At 42.2% G+C, this 20,217-nt stretch overlaps 1 protein-coding gene across 6 annotated transcripts in view; it reads right to left on the bottom strand.

Moving 5' to 3' along the window:
- The window catches only part of pax3b (paired box 3b), a 28,709-nt gene extending 9,825 nt beyond the window's left edge, over positions 1-18,884 (bottom strand). For 4 of the 6 annotated variants that reach the window (XM_086260790.1, XM_086260788.1, XM_086260791.1 and 1 more), the window contains exons 1-5: positions 18,411-18,884; positions 17,706-17,941; positions 17,417-17,546; positions 16,884-17,027; positions 628-827 (exon numbers count right to left, since the gene is read on the bottom strand). In XM_086260790.1, coding sequence (XP_086116916.1) covers positions 628-827; positions 16,884-17,027; positions 17,417-17,546; positions 17,706-17,941; positions 18,411-18,495 — 795 coding nt within the window. In that variant the 5' untranslated portion in view covers positions 18,496-18,884. The remainder of the gene's footprint in view (positions 1-627; positions 828-16,883; positions 17,028-17,416; positions 17,547-17,705; positions 17,942-18,410) is intronic. The other 2 variants (XM_086260792.1, XM_086260793.1) reach the window with 1 other exon arrangement.
- Between the last annotated feature and the right edge of the window lie 1,333 nt (positions 18,885-20,217).

The following is a 20,217-nucleotide window of genomic DNA, read 5'->3' as shown; positions in this document are numbered from 1 at the left end:
GTGTGTGTGCTTCCCTAATGATTGCAGTTTGGTATTTAGCCCTGCAATCTTACACAACCCATCTACTACAGTAGAATCTACCTTATAAAGGTAATAATGTAACACCTTTACAAGCTGTTGTGATGATTACAAATATTTTGAATGGTACAAACACAAACATAATCACAAATACACGGAGAAACATTTTCAGGGTGTGAAGTTGAAAACGAAGGTGGGAAGCAATGTGAGAGAAAAAGTCTGTGTGTGCGTGTATAACACGGCTGGTTGAGCTGACATACTGTGCCCATATGGACGGAGCTCATGCTGGGAGTGTTTACACTTCACATATGGAGCCCATGGAGGAGAATTTACTGGACTTCACATTAGAAATAGGAAAGTACAGATTGGGCCCCTGGGAGCAAAGGGTAAGTTTGTGCTATTGTATGGAGCAAAGAGAGATCAGCAGGTTGCCTTTAAATGGTTAGAGTGTGTATAAAGCCACAAAGTTTACGTCTGTTTCAGAGGGATGTTTAATGTATGGCAATGTTAGGTCGTGGCTTTCATGGTTCTGTAGGGTTGAAAAGCTGAAAAAGAGAGAGAATTTTTTTTTTGTAGATCCTGACCGTGCACGCATGTGCCTGCTCATACCTGCACCCTGGCCTCCGTGAGCTTGGCCCTCTGAGCGAGCTCCTCTCTGGTGTAGATGTCAGGGTAGTGTGTTCTTTCAAAGGCCCGCTCCAGTTCTTCCAGTTGCTCTGCAGTGAAGGTGGTCCGACTGCGCCGCTGCTTCCTTTTCAGCGGCAGATCAGGCTCTGACTCTACATCTGAACCCTCATCTGAGTGACTGGCTGCTCAGACATAGGAGAAAATAAAAGAAGACAGCCTTAAGAACAGGTCCATTAGTCTTACCTTATGACACATTGAAAGCCGAATTATGGTCTCTCTAGAAAACATAAAGTGAACACCTGAATTCCTGTTGCTGCACAAACCAACTGAGATTAAAGTCTAAAAACCTTTATTTATGATAAGGAAGAGATATCACCTTCAGCAGGATTGGGAAATGCTCACTTATTTGCCATCTGTTGTCCTTTGTTTATGTTGCTTATAGAAAATGTGTGTGTGTGTGTGTTGGGGGGGTTCAACTTCTTTACACACCCACACAATCACACACACAAACAGCCAAACAGACCTCCATTCAGAAGGAATATTCCAAGCCTAAGGAATAATCCCATCGGACATGATTCCCAGAGCACCACAGGGGGACCGGTGTACTAAAAGCCACACAAAAGGCTAATTTGGATCCAGGGGCCATTCTTCGAGTGTGTGAGGGTGTGAGTGTATGGACAGTAGCCTGAATGGCCAGAAGCAAGCTGACTCGATGAAAGGCAAACTGTCTTTTCAGTCAGGTGATTGCCGCTTTATGATCCAAAGGGACGCTATGCAGCAACTGCTGTTAACAATGTCTCCTTTTTCCTGTCAGTCGACATGCACAAAACTACAATTCCACAAGTCCCTCAGATACAAGTCAGTGAAGTGCCTGCTGTAAACTAGGCTGTGTGATTTTATAATGGTGACAAAACATTGGATGACATGTGTTGATTTGATTAAAACTAACCCATAAAAAGACTTATAATTAGAACAGGGCTGGATATAGCACTTATAACACTGATATTGGGAGGAAAATGTGAATGTGTATCATGCCTGGTTGTGTGACGTAATTCACTGAACAACAGATAGATTACTCACTGACTCATTCAATGAATAATCTGCCTGTTTGAAATGTATTATTGCAAAAGCATCCCCAGATTTTTTTCAGTAAAAGCTTCATGACTACAAAGTCAAAATGGATGAGAAACATTTAGAGAATCCAGTTTTCATCGGTCAAAAGTAACAATTTTATGAATGAAAAGAGAAGAGTGAGCATATATAACAATGACCGTGTGAGTCACAATCTATCGAAGTTAATGCAGTTGGAAATGAAGCACGATAAATCTAATATCAGTTTTACTCACTGTAGTAGCAGGTGTCTTATTAAGTCAACATGCCAACCTGTGAAAAATGGGACCAGATAATTCTTTTATAAATAAAGTTACTCCTTGACTAAACATGTTGGAGAACTTTTTCAAAATTAATCATTTACTTTAAATATACTATCACGTTTCCTTGTTATTTTTGTTGTGGCAAAAAGACTATAGACTGTGTGGAAGTATTTCTGTCTTCATCTGACTGCTTGGTCCGCAGCTGGAAACTAGTTAAATGTATCCAATCATACAGTTGTGTCAGTCAGGTCAGCCAGTAAGAGAGCAGAGAAGATGGGCGTCACACTGTCAAAGTATTCAGATTACTTTGTGATAATAATATTGTTAGTTGCTAATTAGCTCTACTTCATATTCTTTAGCAGAGAAGCAGAGTCCTGGAAATACAACAGGTAGCTTTTAGCTAAAGCTCTCATTCTGGGATCGAGGAGACGCTACCAAAATTAACTCACTATGGAATTAGATCAAATCAATAAACTCAGAGGTAAATCGACTACAGGGTACACGTTCTTTGGACAAAACTGAATGCAAAGGGTTACTTTCCTCAATACTTTTTAACAAAATCATTGAATTCAACAGTTGTTTTTAGTTTTTTGGTTTTTTTTAAGTAATCCTGCCCAGCACTGTTGATCGAAAACAAACATTAAACCTTATGAACTGCAAATCCTCCCATTAGAGAAGCTCTGATCACTGAACTGTTTGCCATTCCTGCTTAATATGTTACACAATTTTATTTCTAAAAATGTACGCAAATTTTTGCTTTTTCACCCACTGTGATCTTCAGGCTGACTGAGCCTGGTGATATCATGTGTCTTGACAGCTTTTGTGTGTTTTTACTTTTCCTCACTGTCTCAGATTAGTATTAATTCCATTGTGAGCTGCGCTCTATAAGCCAGCAGTTTGGGTTTTTTTTAACACACTTACTTCAAACACTTCATTGGCTCCCTTCTAAGTTCACCAAGGCCAAAGCGCCCACTTTTTGTGTTACACTTAATTAATTCCCCCTCAGCACAGGGGAAGTTTTGTGTGCAACACTGTATTAGTTCCCCCCTCAGAAGCAACAATAAAATACAAGAGAATCCAAATAGCTCAGGGCCCCTCATGTGAAACTGATCCTCTCTGCCCCCCTTTGGCGATTTTCTCTTCACAACACCAATAGCAGTGGGAGTCAACTTAACATGCATTAGGAGCAAATTGGTAAAGAAACATTCAAGCATGAGGGAGGCAATAAGTAAAATATTTTCAAAGAGGCAGCAAGAGAAATGGAGACATTGCCTTAAGCTGCTGCTGAATATTTCTGCAATTTTGTTCTCTATGATTTCCAGCTCTTCTTCAGTCTGCCTGTGAGTTTAGAAATTCGCCATCGTAAAAAGACTGCAGCACTTCTCAAAGACACGATCGTTCGAAACTGCGGCAACTGTGGTTTCAGATAACAGCCGTTTTTGGAACTTCTTACATTTGCTCGTCACAGTTTTGGAGGCGAAACCTCTCTGGATTTGAGGGCCAACTTTTTTATATGACTAGAGGACTTTGTGCTTCAGATGGCGAGGAAGGAATTCGGGGTGTGGGGTATGTGGCACTTTGGAGTTTTTTTGGACAGGACGGCTGAAAAACAAGAGACGAGGCCTTCTTTTAGCCTCCCCCCTCCAGTTCTTGCGTGGAGGAGGGCCACAAGGAATGCCCCCAACACCACCACCTCCCCCACTCCACCCCAGCATGCACGTTCCTCGGCATTTCACAGGGATTTGGGTTTTGGGAAAGCTGAGGCAGCCCGGGAAAATCCTTAATCACTTTGGAATTACCTATCGGTTATGAGCGCTACCGGGGTTTCAAGAACTTTTCAAAAGAAGCGACAGTGTGGCACCTCTTAAGTCTCGGGAATCTAGTCGAGATACAATCCTGCAGAGAGGACCAAAGCTGGCTCGTTTCATTTCGATTCGTTGGATTGTAGTATCAGTTGATCTTAAGATCCAACGAGATAACTGTGTTGGTCAGTGCAACAAAACAATAGCAGCACCATGTAGTGACAGGTGAAAAAAAGTGCTGAGAAAACATCAGACTTGAGCATTTTTCACAGCAGCGTAACACACACTTTTTCGGACCTCCTTAAACAAGCACCACCTTCTCCTCCCTCTTCTCTCTCAGTCGCTCTCCCTCCTTCTCACCCTCTCTCGCACCCTCTCTTTGTCTCCCATCTCTCTCTCTCTCTCTGTCTTTTCCACCCATATTTCTCCCTCTGACTCTCGGGCTCTTTGTTGCTCCACAGAGTTGAGGTCTTTGCCGGCAATTTCCACGCTCCATCTGTGGAATCCGTCATGGCTCCCTCAGCCCTTCACAGTGGAGGGCTGTCACCTGCCCCACGGGGGAGCTTGGAAAGGGCTGGGGAGGGGCATGAAAAGGCTTCTCAGAGGGCTGGAGGGGTTGGGGTGGGATAGATGGGGGTATAGCCGGGGGCATTCTAACCCCCCCACCCCCCAAAGAACACCCCTTCTTCCAGAGGGAACTGTAAGAGCACCTGAGGGGGTGAGAAGGGAAGTGGAGGCAACAGGGGCTGTTGCTGTGCTTGTAAATGTACCCATGGGGATAGTCTGTCTGGGCATCTGTGTTTGCTTGGTTGTTGTTGGTAGACGCAAAGTACATCCACAGTTTTGTCTTTTACAGTTTTTCTCAAATGCTAAAACACATTTCACAAACGTTACCACCAGGTCCCCCAATGTCCAAACACAACACCCTTCTCTAAAGCTACATAAACACAACCACACCTTCCCACTGCAAAACTCAAACTCCCACACCAAGAGAGCAGCTCGAAGCTGTCAAAACTATAAACACTATACACAGCATTACACACTACAGCAAAACAATTGAAAACACAATGCTCAATTTGTGAGAAGGTTCTTTGTTTCATAACTGCCAATGCATATTTTAGAAACTATACAGTAACGGATCGTCGTAGATCTCTGCAGAGGATTAGGCATTTAGATTTGTGAGTTTCATATGAGTAGTATAAATCTATAGAAAATCCTGCATGTACGTACACTACTGTAACACAACTCAATGCAAAAACAGAATCTATTGCACACAACAGTAATCTTGAAAACATGAACAGGGTGTGAAGTTTTTTTATTTACGTTATTCACACCACACACACACCACAATCACTGTGCGGCATCATGTCGCTGAGCTGTTGCTCGCATCTCGTCCGTAATGATGGTGCGAGGTTGTCTTGCTCTCCCTCCTGGACCTTCTCCTCTCCCATGTTGGCCTTCTCCTCTTCCTCGTTGGTTGCTCCTCTTCCTCCTCTCATTTGAACTCCTCTTCCTCATTGGCCTGCTCCTCTTCTTCCAGGGCCAGCTCTTCTCCCTCCTCTGCATCAAATTCCTCTTCCCCTGACTCTGCCTTCATCCATTGTGTTTGTTTGGAACCTTCAGCATACTGTGCACTCTGAACTTGCTTTTACATGTGGGTACAGCATTAGCAACAAGTGTCTTCAATTTTGAGTCATTGTGTGTAGTGAATGACGCCAGGTGTGTTCCCTGTGTTCAAAGATTGGTGACTGTGGCAAGCATTTTGCATCACATGGGCTTTCATTTGAGGATATGAGCAGAGTTGTTTTGCAACATGTGTTTTAGCAAGGAAAAATGTGTTTAGATTTATGAGTACAGAGGGTTGTGTTTTGTGAATTGTGTCTTCATGTGACATGTGTTTATGGTACTGGAATATGGTGGCTACATTTAGTAAATGTGTTTAGACTACTGGTCATTTGGGTTACAGGATTGGCTTTTGTGTTTTAACATTTGAGAAAAACTGTAATACGGTGTGCCCTTTCGAACAATTTCCCCAGATTTTATTTTTATGTGTTCTAAAAGATCCAAACCTCTTCTGTCTCTTCCCACAGGTCTCCTTTGTTTTAAGCAACAGTGCAGCTGGTTGTCAGATGTCATTTGAAATCAAAATGGAGCCTCTCTCTTAAGATGGAAATCAACTGTGTGAGGTTTGTTTATGACATGTCTTTGGAAAAGACTTTAAACTGAGTTTACTGTGAATGTTAGTGGTGAAAAACAACAATGTGAACACATTTGGGAGAAGACACTCGTGGCATATTGTCATTGTGAACTTAAACTTTAGTTGATTGCTGTTTCTTTCACAATAACATTATATGTATAAATGTTTTCTGACTGGTAAATAAATGGTTTGCATTGTCTGGATGGTTATTGTCAAGTTAAAACAGATTTTTTTTGTAAACAAACATTAAACATTAGATACCTATTTACAGTAAAATGTCAGTTATGGCCGCTCTGCTGTCATTGTAACTGTTATTTATTTATGTATTTAATCATTTCGGTCAGGTTGGGGTGTTAAAAAGCCCATTCCAAACATTAACTCTGCAGGCTAAAAAATTACCAGGACACTCATCATATTAAAATATGACACCAAGGTTTCCTGCTGCACTTACATATGAGGATTTAAGCCTAAGACTGGTCCCATTAAAACACCATCAGGTAGTATTAGATGCACAGGGAAAGAGGACGGGCTCACTGACCAGTAATAAATCCTTTATAACAAAACTACAACATTTGGTTATAGGCATAGTGTATCTAAAATGTTATGTTTGCCGATGTCATCAGAATGTAATTGTTCTTGATGCGTATCATCTGTGATAAAATTCATAAAGCAAATTTTTTTCACACACTAATGACATCTGACAATGACATAATTACTACAGTTTGTAAACTTTGCTACGTTTTGTTAGCAATAAAATTTGCATTAACGTTATAAATTTAATGAACGACAGTCAGTGCCTTTTATACTGTTATTTGGGATGGTTAGTGCAAATCGACTTTTGTGTCTAGAAATAAAGTCTTTGTGGCAATCAATTATTACAAATGTTTTGCATGTAAATATATATTTACAACAATAATTTAAAGAATCAGAAGTCAGTATTACATTATCTTTTAGTTTGCCTTTCAAATAATTAAAACGGTTTCCAAAAGCAGATTTGAATTCCTGCATTTTTTGTTTTTTACTTAAGGTATACTTCATGTTAAATATACCAATTCTATAATTGGCATAAAACCCACAACACCTAGGTGATAAAGGCTGACTGTGAGAGACGTGTTCGTCATAAAAGAAAGAAAAAATCTCAAATTTAAAATGTATTTCTTGGCACTTTTTACGATCTGAAATCAAACACATCCCTTAAATGCTAAAAATGTAATGTCATGCAAATTAAAGTGGCAGGTGATGGCAGTTCATGTGTTGTTGTAGGCAGAGCTGTGCCAAGAACGATGCCAGTCACCCAACCACCACTAAAGCTCTCTACACCCTGCAGCTCGGTTAAAGAGCTCTTAAACACACACATACACACACACACACACATGTACGCTCCTCATTCTAAGCTTTTAAAGCTACGTTAATCAAGCTTGTCAGCCCTGAGGCGTCCCTAATTCAGTGTCCAGTATTACTCGCCCTTCTCACATGGCTTAAAAGAGCCGATCAAGTCCACCATGATCTTTGTAATTACAAAATAAAATACCAGAGCAACATCAGTACATAGTGTACCCTACCTTTCCTATTCACGGAGGAAGCAAGGAAAGGTTAGATGGTGAGAAACCTTTCCCCTGCTTCCCGGATCTTTTCCAACCTTGTAAACCTGTGGTTTTGGAGTGCCCCATTTGCCGTCATCGCCTCGCTATCCCTAAGATCTGATCATATCGCTTTGGCACCGTCAAATAGCCTTAGCCAATCAAATTATCCACTCTAACTCTCATATCACTCCCTGTACATATGCATATGCTATATCTTGAAATGCAGTATTTATAGCCCCTGTAAACACTTGACTTCTCTCTGTATACTTTTGCTCCACCTCGGCTTAAAGGCTACAGGCATGCGGTCCCAGCTCTTGTCAGTTCATCAAAATCTGAGAAAATACGAGCCTTAAAAGGGTAAAATTATCTGAGCAGTAGAAGGCCTGGAAAAGTAGCCTCTGCGAGCTTGTCTGGGAGCTGGGGAGCATTAAGCCGCAAAATAAGAGAGGAGCAGTTGGAGTGGGAGGGAGTGTGGGTGGGAAGGGGTTAGAGGAGAAAAGAAAACTGTTTAATTTAACCAAACTGAAGCCCTGAGAGGCACACAGGGCACAGCACTCCGGGCCAAAACAACTTTTTCAGAGCCAAAAAAAGAAGGAAAAAACCCCCCAAAATGGCTCCCATCGTGCAACGCCATCCCAGAGAAGAGGAGAAAAAGGAGGAGAAGAGAGGGATTTAGCTGAAACACACTACTGGAAAGACTTCAGCATTGCTGGATTTCTAGGAGGGAGGGGGGATAGTCAGATGGGGACACAAAGGCTTAAATATGTCCACAGAGACATCACACAGTACACACTGAGCATACACGCCTGTGTGCGTGAGAGACGGAGAGAGAAGGAGCTGATGGGGATGTGTCCAATGTGGATTTTGGGACTTGGGGGAATTGACTGACCATATGTGGGCTATTTACACCCCTCTTTGGACATCCCAATAGCTCTTCTGGGGCTTTGGTTAACAGTGAGGGTAAATTGAGCTTCTGACACATTGCACCCCCCACCCATCACCCTCACCAAAAAAAAAAAAAACCCACAAAACAAAAGGCAGAGGAGACAAACGCAGCATTTATTTGGGCGGGCCGACCATGCTGCTCCTATTCAGCGGCAGGGGGACTAAGTGACTGGCCGACTGCATTAAACAGTATATAGAAGTCAAGGCAGGCAGATGCTGGGATGGATAATGGCTTTACTGACAGCTTATGGACCCATCTGCGACTCTTTCTGATGGGTTGAGAAAAACTGTGCATGTGTGCATGTGTGTATTTTTTGTATGCGGGTAGTCAAGAGGGAGGGGTGGCAGGAGAATGATCTCACTTGACTTGCTAAGAGGAGGTTTCAACCTTCACAGATGCCCTGTAAATGAGCCAGAGCTGTGTGTGTGTGTGTGTGTGTGTGTGTGTGTGTGTGTGTGTGTGTGTGTGTGTGTGTGTGTGTGTGTGTGTGTGTGTGTTGGCTAAAATGTGAATATACAGATAAATGGCACACGAGGACAAACAGTCATCAATCACTGCCTTGTTATGTGCAGAAAAATGGAATAAAGGGAGATGCTGTCAGTCAACACTTACGGGAGCTGTTGTGGATGTCAAGGGGGGGATCAGGAAGTGGCTACCTGTCATTTATGGCTAAATGTGTTTCTAACCCCGTTTCCTGTGTAACGTTAGGGGGGAGCGACCCTCCACAGCCCGCTGACCCTGCAGTTCCTTCTCTGTCTTTTAACTTTTGAAAATGTCTCTCAGCTCCAGTCAATGGGGACGTAAGCTGGCCTCACAGCCATATGCAATTTTTTTTTATTAATTTTGTTTTGCTGACAAGGAAGTATCTTCATCGCTGCACAAGCAGACCACAAGAACTATTTTTCTTCTACAGAAATTAGGCAAAGAAACAATCCATGGACATGTGTTACTGTTGTTTTTGTATTTTAATTCAAGTATAAAAAACATGAATAATAAAATCTAGTGAGATTATGGATTAGAAGCAACAGGCTGCATAATTGTGCACTGATTCATTTTTTATGGGAGAACGTGGACATGAGTTTCCAACTTTTTACCTCAGATAGTAAATATTACAGAGGAACTCTGGGTTTGGCAGTGAATCCCTGTATGAACAAGGACATACCTGTAATCAGGTTCTACACAGTGGTACATTCACTCAGACAGCTTATATATGGTTAATTTCTTTTCATCATAAATGTTGCTCAAATGCAACTTGTGCTGGAAATCAACACGTTCTACAACGGTCTGTAGAAATGCACTGATATTTGCATATTTAAAACCAGTACTGGCCAGTATCGGCCTTGTTAGATGATGTCTTACCGTCTGGTCTATCGGTAGATTCGATAGTGCCGAATTTGTGCTCAAAGAGTGTCTGCCAGTGTTTTACAATTTTATAATTAAGAAAAAGTTACAGCCGTTCAGTTAGCTAGTGTACCTTATTAAACTATTGTCTCTCACATAAACAACAACAGGAATAAAGACCCAGGTAAATGTTATGACTTCTGTTTGACCTGTTTAGCTGACATCACTGTCCACTAATTAAGGTAGGCTAATTCATTCACGGCTGTACGTGAACAAGGGTTAAGTAAATGTATTTACACATCTTCTCTTCGTGCTGGAAAGGACAAATAAAACCTCTTTTATCTCTCTGTCTCCCTCTAAGCCTGACACAGCCCCGCTGCCCTATCTGAGCCACCACACAGTTAGCAATGTGTGTGATAGAGGGTAAATAAGATGAATAAGATAGAGTGTTAAATAAATTATGTCTCTCATGCTGGTTACCACTGCCGAGTCTAACAACTTTGCTTCCAGAAACCCTGAATAGTGTCATGAAGAGCTAAACAAAAAGAAAAAAGAGTTTAAAAGTTTTTTCTCAATTAAGTTGATTTTCTGAAATAATATTGGCATTTGATGCAGAGCAAAAATGTGTTTTTTCTTTGGCTATATCCCAAGAATTTAGAAGTTATCATAAACACAGAATTCTATAGTCAAAATAGCTTTTTAGGAAAATACTGATTATGAAATTCTACACTGATATTAATGTTTAAAATGAAAACGCAGTTAATTTTTAACCCATTTGAATCAGGAAAATAACAAAATCTTGATTCTACATAAATAACTGAAGTTTTTAAAGCCTTCCTCATACTCTTTGAACAGGCAAAGATTCAAAGATACAAAGTGATGAAACTAAATCCCTGACAGGCCCGAAGCAGGCCACAGGGCGTATACGGGACAATACTGATAAATCTGTTCAACGATTCTGTGTCGAGTTGTTCAAGTTTAAGAGTTTTCCTAAAACATATTCCCACAGGGCACGACTGCAGCCTTAACACAATTTTAAAGCCTCTTTTCCAACACAAACACAAAAGCTCATGGGCTAATTAGTTAACAAAGCTGTGAAGAAGAAGTCAAGCTTCATCAGTCAGGTGATTGACAGCTGCCTGTCCCTCCATCAGCAGCATATACTGGCCTCTGCCATCTTTGACACTCAACCCTTAACCCCATAACGCGCACATGCACAGACTCACACACATTAAAAAACATCCAATCTCCCAAACAGACAGATGTCTGAGAGGGACAGACATGCACTCACATTCCTCCTTATTTTCTCAGAGATGCACACTAACACACTCATGCACATTAAAAAACAACCTCTCTACCCCTTTCACCCCCCCAGCTGTTGTGCCTATAGTGCATACTTGCAGCAGATAAAGAGGGGCCTTATTCTAAGGCGAGCCATTCTACTTGACCTTCGCTGGGCCTTTTCACTCTTTCACTCCCTTCAAATCGTCTTTGGGGCTTGCTCACTCTCAGCTCAATGTGGCTAGTCCATCACGGGTGAAGGCTGGGGCGCTACCGCGGGTCTTGAAGGGGGAATACCCCAAATAAACCCCATCACACACCACTGCCCCTTCCCCCTTATACACATACATGCGCACACACTCAAAAGCCCCGCCCTTTTAAGAAATCACCCTGACTTCAAAGTTGGTGTGCATTCATTAATTGCCCTTTGAATTGATATCAGAGTGTCACAATAAGAGTGTGAAAGGAAAAAGAGGCTTTAATGAAGCATAGAGCGGCCATTCATTTGCAGATAACTATGTTTTCATGCTTGGATAGTCATCATGCATGGGCTTATTAGAAAAAACTCACGAGAGAGGGAGGAGTACGGGGCAAGGAGAAGAGAGGAGAAGAGAGACAGAGAGAGCCCCGGGGCAGAAGAGAGTGATTTGGTGCTCGACCACTTGGCCCTCGTGCCCCCCTTTGCCCTCGTGCCCAGGGACTCACTGAGTGACACATTCATTCTTTCAGTGGACAGACAGAGCCCTCTTCACCAGACACTTGGCTCAGGCCACTAACAGCTAATAGCTACAGGATCTATCGAGATCTTATTGGTTCTGTGTTTGTCAGATCTGATGACAAAACAGCAACTGGTAAGTTATTAGGGCAGTTACTTTAATTACAATTTCATTTACTTTTTTTTATAATTGAAGTCTTTATTTGTTTTTAACATTTCACAACTACAATTTCATTTACTGATTATTTCGCAGTTATGATTAATGACTTTGGTCTGTGAAATAGCAGAACATGTGCGTTACAAATTTTAGAAAAATCCAAGGTCACATCTGTCTTATTTGTATCTATACCCAGACACACAAATATGTTTAATATACAGTTAAACAAAATAGAGGAAAGCATCAGACGCTCACATCGGTGAAGCTAAAAAGAGAGAATCTGAGGTATGTTTACAGACTGACTGGCTTGTTGTTTGACCCTTTTTGTAACAGCCAGAAATAAGAAAGAAATTAGTCTATTACGTAAGGTAGCACACACCCACTGCCTTAAGTGTTCTGACGTGCATAGGCATGAACTGAAATAGATAGTTTAAATAATCTTTAGATAATAACTATAGTTTATATACAAAAGTTCAAGTTAAAAGTCTGCCTGAGCTAAAGCCTTAGGCTTATGTCCTCTCGACCCATCCTCTGCCTCCCCTTCAGCTCCTTCACTTTTTTCCTTCACTCCTTCCCCCTCGATCTGTTGTTTTCTCCAGTCATGGCATTGGTCCAGGGTCTGCCCATGTATCACATTTGCAGCACGCCATCTTCACCCCAAGTGGCAGAGAAACCCTGAGTCCCTCCTTCACCCGCATTATTTACACAAACAAAGTCCTGCTCCGTTTCTGTGACAAAGCCAGCTAAATCTTTATGGCTCTTTCATGTATTGTCTGCTCACGGTTCTCTTTTGTCCCTCGGCCATTGGCCCAGGCCACGGATACAATGAGGCCGGCAGAATGGAGGCAGATTGAAGGAATGCGCCTCAATAAACCTAATTATGACATGATGACTGCGCTCACCATGGTAGGGGTTTTTCAAAGATCCCGGGCTTATTCAATTAGCCCTTTCCAGGATCCCCTTTCACCAAATAAAGTTATCCCTTTGACTGTTTGCATTGCAGAGTGGAATGTGTGTGTGTATGCATGCATGTTGTGTATGCGCACACACGGCCAGCCTAAATGGAAATGTATTGGCCCTCAACAAGGCTCCACTGTATTATCTGGCTAATTTCACCTAACTAAGTATGGACTCCAAAAGATATACTGTGAAAATGTGCAGCAGGGGAGGGAGGAGGTGGGGGCACTGTGACTGTTTTAATCATTAACTTTGTCTCCAGGGTTAATTACTATGAGGCTGAGAGGTTGGTGCAGCCCAGTGACAGGTCTGCATGGCCAACTTTACTATCAAGGATGTATTTATTCTGAAAGAGAAGAGGCATTATGATTTCGGGGAACCTTTGTTTTAGTTTCAATTTCCTTGTTGCATGGGAATTTGGAAGAAAATGTTTACCTTAGTGTTTAAGCCCTTATATAATTAGTTTAGAACCAGGCTGCTTATATATTTCACCTTTTAAAATTAGGTCTAAATCCTTCATTGTGACTATGACTACCAATAGGGGATTAACGCAATAAAGCTACCTTTTTCAACAAATGTGACTTTTTGTTGAAACATGGGTTTTTTTTTAAAGGACAAAACGCGGTTGGCAGTGATGGTGTTATTGCCACCGCTTTATGTCAGTTCACTGAGATCGAAGACACTATGTGCTGCTCCAGTTTAAACAGCTGGGCAGCCGCGACATTTACAAATGGGAACTTTTAAAATCAGGCTTGAAATTGCAATAAATCCATACACAATCACCCCACAAACGGTTAATACAGAGCTTGATTAGAAAACTTTAGAGAGTGGACTGACTTTCCTTTGTGCGCTCCGGAGGATGCGGCTCAGATATGAAACGAGCTCAGCGCCGCGGGCTGAGGGACAGAGACAGAGAGGAGTAGGAAACAGAGGGAGAGGGGCGGTGTTGCTCTCCAGATGAAAGTGAGATGAAATAAAAGGGTCGATTTAATCTGCTTGAAGAGATTTGGGGAGCAAGTGGGGGTAGAAGAGGAGGTGGGGGCGGTGGGGAGTGGGGTGCGGAGGGTTTTCGGAGCTGTGCGCAGCGCAGGACGGGTGGCCGGGGGGTGCACCATTGTGAAGCTGCGCTCCGGGCCAGATCGGGGTTCTCCGGGGAGAACATTGGTCCCCATTCACCGCAAACACTCTTTAATACACTCCCTCCATCATTAAATGTGACATAGCACAATATCGACATCATTTAGAAGACATTATTGATGTTCGAGGGGGCAAGGCCGGCACTCCTCAAAGAATCGATAATGGATGGCGTATTACAGGCTGGACACGGAATTCATGCGTCGAGGAGGAGAAGGCCACTTTGTACTGTTGACCAATTACATTCTGAACATTATGACAAACGCGGTGATTACGCTTCATCAAATACTGCTTAATGGGACAATGTTGCTTTAAGCGCGTGGGGTTGCACACAGCAAGAAACTTCTTCAAAGTTTACTGTAGTCAGACCAAAAGAAACAAAAGTTTAAAGAAATAATTTAAACACAAAAATTGTAACTAAGCATCTTTACGTCTTCATTTTTAATGCGCTTTTATTTTGGTTTACGGGTTTACTAGCTCCATCTTGCTGCGTGCCACTTGTTAGCTTACTTTCAAAGTGGCTAACCGACTGTAAATGTTTAATGTACACTTTCAGCGCACACGCGAGCGGCAGCGTGCGCGCGCGGGTTCTGGGAGCGAGCGCGCAACTTCGGGCGATACGTGAGCGGATTTCAGAGGCCTTAATTGTCATTCTGAATGGCAGCCGGCTCCTTTTAGCCGACCCCAAAAGGAAACATTTTGTAGGTGAAAACGGCCATTTTCTCTCGGTGAACGGGCCCTCTAAACCGCGCCGGAGCGCTCCCTGAATAATTCATCCTTCATTGCGGCCTCATAATGTGCGTCGTTGGGCTTTTCTGTGCAGAAGCTCTCCTCTCTCCCCCCACATTTTTTTTCTTTCTCGGGCTGAATTATAAGCAGGTTGCCTTCTACTTCTTTTGCGCCGGCCAAAGCTGTTTCCAAGCTGGCCTTTTGTCCTCGTGCAGCCCAAGCGTGAGCCCCAAATAGACTCTCACGCCTTTGTCTCCCAAGTTCATCCCTGAGCGTCCCGTTGTGCGCGCGAGGCGTGCCTTTGTGAGGAGATGGAAACCGTTGAACAAATGTTTGATCAACTCATCTGGGGGACATTTTGTCTCCTCAAACCAGAGACCTTTATCTGTCCTCCCCCGACGCAGACAGCGAGCGAGTGCTTAGAGGGAAACAGTGGGTTAAATGTTGACATTTGGCGGCTTAAACTGATTTAATAAGTGGTAGGAAAGGCAATGGAAACTGTCGTACTTTTGTAATAAGCAACGCATTCTAGCATTTGGTGCCAAACGGCTGATAGATAGTAATAGCTTGATTATGAAAGCAGCCGGTAAATAAAGGTTTCGTTATAATGCCGCCAGTTCCATAGAAAGATGGGGATAAATGGAGCGGACATCCATCATTCGTAGTGTTTCTCTCCTGAATTATATGCCTCGTTTCAATTTAACCGACCCTCTGAGCGATAGTTAAAATTATAATGAATTTTTCCAGGAAGAAAATGTTTAAAGTGATTTCACCGAGTAAAGGCTGACACGCACATTACCACATTACAGGCCTTTTTAGGAGTGAAGCTGCATATGCGCAGTAATAGTTGGGAAGGTACCAAATAAAACGAATTTCCACTCTAATGACGCAGCTTAAAGGTAAAGTGATGACATTGCAAATGAGGTAGTTAACTGGACCTTATGCAGCTATGAAGTAATGATACCCCAAACTTCAAACGTCACTAATCTCCAATTAGGCTTCTGTCTGAGTGCGACTGCAGGCAGGGGAATATGTCATGTTTCATTCACTTAACAACTACTTAAAAAAAGTAATAAAAGTAATTAACTTCCAATTTAAAAAAAAAATTCAAAAAGAAAAAAAACTATCTATTTATTAATTATTTTCATAACACTCGAATTTCTCCGCAGATTGTGAGACTTTTCCAACAGGTGCTTACTTTTCTTCTTTATTTATTTAATGTTTATAGTCGACAGCATTTTGCAGCACCAATAAAGATCGATTGGTTACATTATTAAAAAAAAGATCAAATTACTGCATAACTCCAATTATGTTTCTATATTGCATGAAGACACTGCTCTTACAAGTGCTGCGTGGATTTATGACGCTCCATAAGTACACAGGAGTTTTTGAAATATGTGCATAATAATATGCAGTTACTGTAACGCGGCTATTGAGCCCCACATTGCTTTTAAACCACACACACACACACACACACACACACACACACACACACACACACACACACACACACACACATTCTTACTTTTTTCCCGCACAGAGCCATCACCTGCTGTTTGATTTACGGTACGGCCTCATAGGAAAAGCATTAGCGAAGAGATATGGTCGATAAAGAATTCCTAACAAAGCTCCACGCACACACTTTCTCCACCCACACACAGCAACTTTACAGCAAGCAGCAGCTTCACAGACAAGGCCAGTTCACCACCAAATGAAGCAATGTTATTTTACACACAGCTCAACAGGTTGGAGGTGTGGAGGCTGTTGTGGAGATCATGATAGCGTATGCCCCCTTTAATTACAACAACACAGAATATAGGTGGGTGTTTCCACTTTCACTACACTGATAGGCAACTTCCCATCTTGAAATGACTGCAGCAAACTGAGACCGTATGTGATCAAACGGGATTCTGCTGAGCTCTAATGTTTCTAATCGAGCTCACTGATATGAAAAAAGATAAGTCGTTTCACTTATTTTCTTTCGCAAGAACAAAAACAATAACAGCTGGGAGAGTTCACTCACATCTGTCTCCTAAGATGCCTTCAATGCTGTGTTTGGCCCTCCGCTCGTTGTCCTCCAACTCTTTCTTCTCAATTTCATCTTCATCCTCTTCTTCGTCGCCTTTTCCCCCAAACTTACTCCGCATTATGCGACTGATGGCGCTCACTGTGAAAGTACGTTAAGATAAAGGAAAGCAGTTAGTAAAAATAATTAAATAATTACAGTAAATATTTTTAAGTCTGGAAGTAAAATTAATGTATGATATGAATTGTTTTAAGAAGTGGAATAAATGAATAACTAATAGTTAAAGTATCAAAAACAACAATCTGGAATAAATTGGTTTGTCAGAAATCTTAAAAAGTTGAAAAGTTGCCGTTTATTTATTGTTTTATTTTCCAAATTCAAAATATTTTTATCAGGATGTAGATTTAGTAATTAAATGTTGGGGGAAAATACAAATAAAAACAACTGATAATAATAAAGTAAAATTTTTGAAAAAGTGTAGCTAGTAGGCACACTCTGTTCTTTTCTGACTTTTTATTTTTATTTTTTACCTGACGGAACGTTGTTGCGGTCACAAATCCCATCCTTCAGTAATTTATCCCGAATCTCCCAGCTAAACATACCCGGGTTTTCCCGCTTGTATTCTTCTATTCTCCTCTCTACGTCCGGCGATGTCCCCTGCTTCAAAGGTCAGAAAAGTCGCTGTGTTTATTCACTTGTTGTGGCCCTTGGGGCACAAGGCACATGACTCTATTATCACTAAAAATCAACAGGTTACTAAAATGAATCTACGTCAAACACCCTTACACGAATTTGGATCAAAGAGACTCCGGTCCCTACCTTGGGTTTGCTGCCTCCGATGGCCCCGGGTCTGATGGAGCCGGTCTCCTGGTACCGGCAGAGGATTTTGGACACGCAGCCGTGGGAGACACGGAGCTGTCGGGAGATGACACACGGCCTGATTCCATGGTGGGCCATCTCTACGATCTTATGGCGGATGTGGTTGGGCAAAGGTCTGCCATTTATGAAAACTCCTCCGAGCTGGTTGACTCGGCCTTGACCCAGCGGTGTAGACACTGGATTGAATCAAAATATTACGAGAACTGGTCACCACAGAGAGGGCAAGTTTAGCAAAGACGCAAAAATAATATATAAATAATATATAATATAGCATTAATTATATAGGCTATAAACAGCAAAAAAAAAGGGAGGCGACAAATGCTCCACTTGACAAAGAATAGAGCTGATTATGTTATCGGAGTGGGGCAAATATTTATGAAAATTAAAATGGCCTAAAGTTTTTTAAAGGATAAATTTGAACAAAAAAGTACAAAAATGTGAAAACATTGTTAAAATAATTAATAAAACCTAATACAAATGTTAAATATCTGTCAATTGAGATGTGGGGCTATTTTATAGGTATATAACCTCTAATTCCTGTCTTGGAGCTGAGCTTTGGGACATGACTGTATAAAAACAATAGTGCCTTTTTGCTAACTAGCTCTCAAACGCAGAAAATCTTCAGCCACTAATGCGTCCTTTTACCTTCCAGGGGGAAGCCGCTGCGGGGATAGTTCTGGGTCAGCGAGGGTCGCATCATCCTGGGTATTGACCCCGCCAACGCAGTCATACCACCGACACCCCAACGACTGCAGGAACCTCCTCCTCCAGCTGCTCTAGCACCGACCGAGCGGCAGGTGGACGTTGTTACAAAGGTTTCCCCGTCGACTGTGAGAATTTTCCCCGAAATTTATCCTGTGTAGCTTCGGAGAAAAGTTAGCCGTGCTCGTGCTAAAGCCAAGCACCGTCCCGGGACAACCACGAGCCTCTGATGAGGCAAATTTGACGAGGAAAAAAGACAGAGCGTGATTTGGGGGTCGTTAAAAGAGTATGTTTCTCATTCTGTTGGTTTTAATCGCCGGTATTGAGGTTTTCTGAGAAACGCGGGTGCTAAGGCGGTGTAGCCCGGGAGAAATATGTTGTTGTTGTTTGTTGACACCGGTTCAAAGTGAGAGCAGCCCGTCAAAAGTAGCGGAGCTCTTCTGTCTCCCCTGGTCAGCGCTCCCGGCTTTGATTGGTAGAGCGTCTGCACTCAGTAGGCAGCGAGGCGCGCGGATTGGCTGAGACTGAAAACTTTCGTCCTATCACAGACTGTCACAATTCCACTCGGACTGGACAGGACAGGGCTTCAATTCACCAAATCCAAAGCTACGACAGAAACATCTCCAGATTCACTCTTGTGTTGAGTGAACTGCTGAGTGAAAAGTGAGGCAACAAAAGATGATTGACGAGGAATAATTATTTTTGTTAAAATTAGCAGGTCACAGAACTATTTTTCACAGAACTACACACTCGGTCCTGAAAAAAGTGCGTCTATTAATTTTTTTTGCCTTGTCAAGTAAAAAATATCCAAACATTATTTTAATGCCAAAAATTAATAATAAAGACTTGATGTGCTACAAACTTTAATATTTAGGACTGCACTAAAATCATAAGGCCCCCCACTGCAGCTTAGCCCGCTGAATCTCAGATATGTGTAAGCTTTTCTTGTGAAACATTTGCGTCCTAACGATTACTCCACAAATTCCTGACAGCCTGATGTGTTGCATTGTAGAAAGATTCTTCTGATTTAACTGGTTTGGCACCAAAAACATAATAATTTTTTTCTCGACCCAGTTTTAATGATAAATAACAGGGTCTGTATACTGGGTCTGTCCAGACATACATTTTTCTGTCATCTCTGTTTTCGACTACATTTTATGGTGAATTTTGCTTCAGAAAAAGCTTCAGTCTGACGCAAAACATATGAGTTCAGCGTTTTCAGAACTTTGAGTACCAGTTATTAAAGCAAAGCTACAAGACAACTGTGCGTAATATCGTCTCCAGTGTGTTTTACGCACGTCATGGCTCATGACCTCCAATTTGTTCCCACCCCATGCCCTCACATATGACTCAAATGGTGCTAAAAAAGTGTGCACCTCTAGGAATTTACTGTGGTTTTCAGACTGCAGCACCGACCAGCAGAGAACAGTCTGAAAGGGGACGTGCGCCACAGCAGGATACGACGCCAGGGCGGCCGTAAAGCTAGTCTAGCTCTGAGGCACTTTAGAGCTGTATACCCCCCCCCACACACACACACACACACACACACACACACACACACACACACCACCACCACCACCACCACCACAGAGGTTATTGTCCAATATTGTCCACCACTCAGTAAAGACGATGGGGGGAGACGAGTTGACTCTGTAAATATTCAGCATCCATTCTCCTTTTTCAGGGTGTCGTGGGCCATAGCATCCTTTAGCCTGTGATCAGTCACTGAAGGCAGAGACTCAATTGTGAG

Source organism: Aulonocara sp. 'chitande type north' Nkhata Bay, linkage group LG14 (assembly GCF_057382095.1).
Source record: "Aulonocara sp. 'chitande type north' Nkhata Bay isolate Kocher_YH1m ecotype deep benthic linkage group LG14, A_spYH_male_GT1.1, whole genome shotgun sequence".
Taxonomy (NCBI): domain Eukaryota; kingdom Metazoa; phylum Chordata; class Actinopteri; order Cichliformes; family Cichlidae; genus Aulonocara; species Aulonocara sp. 'chitande type north' Nkhata Bay.
Note: the sequence above shows the minus strand (reverse complement) of the source record. Positions and strands in the feature narration are given on the sequence as shown.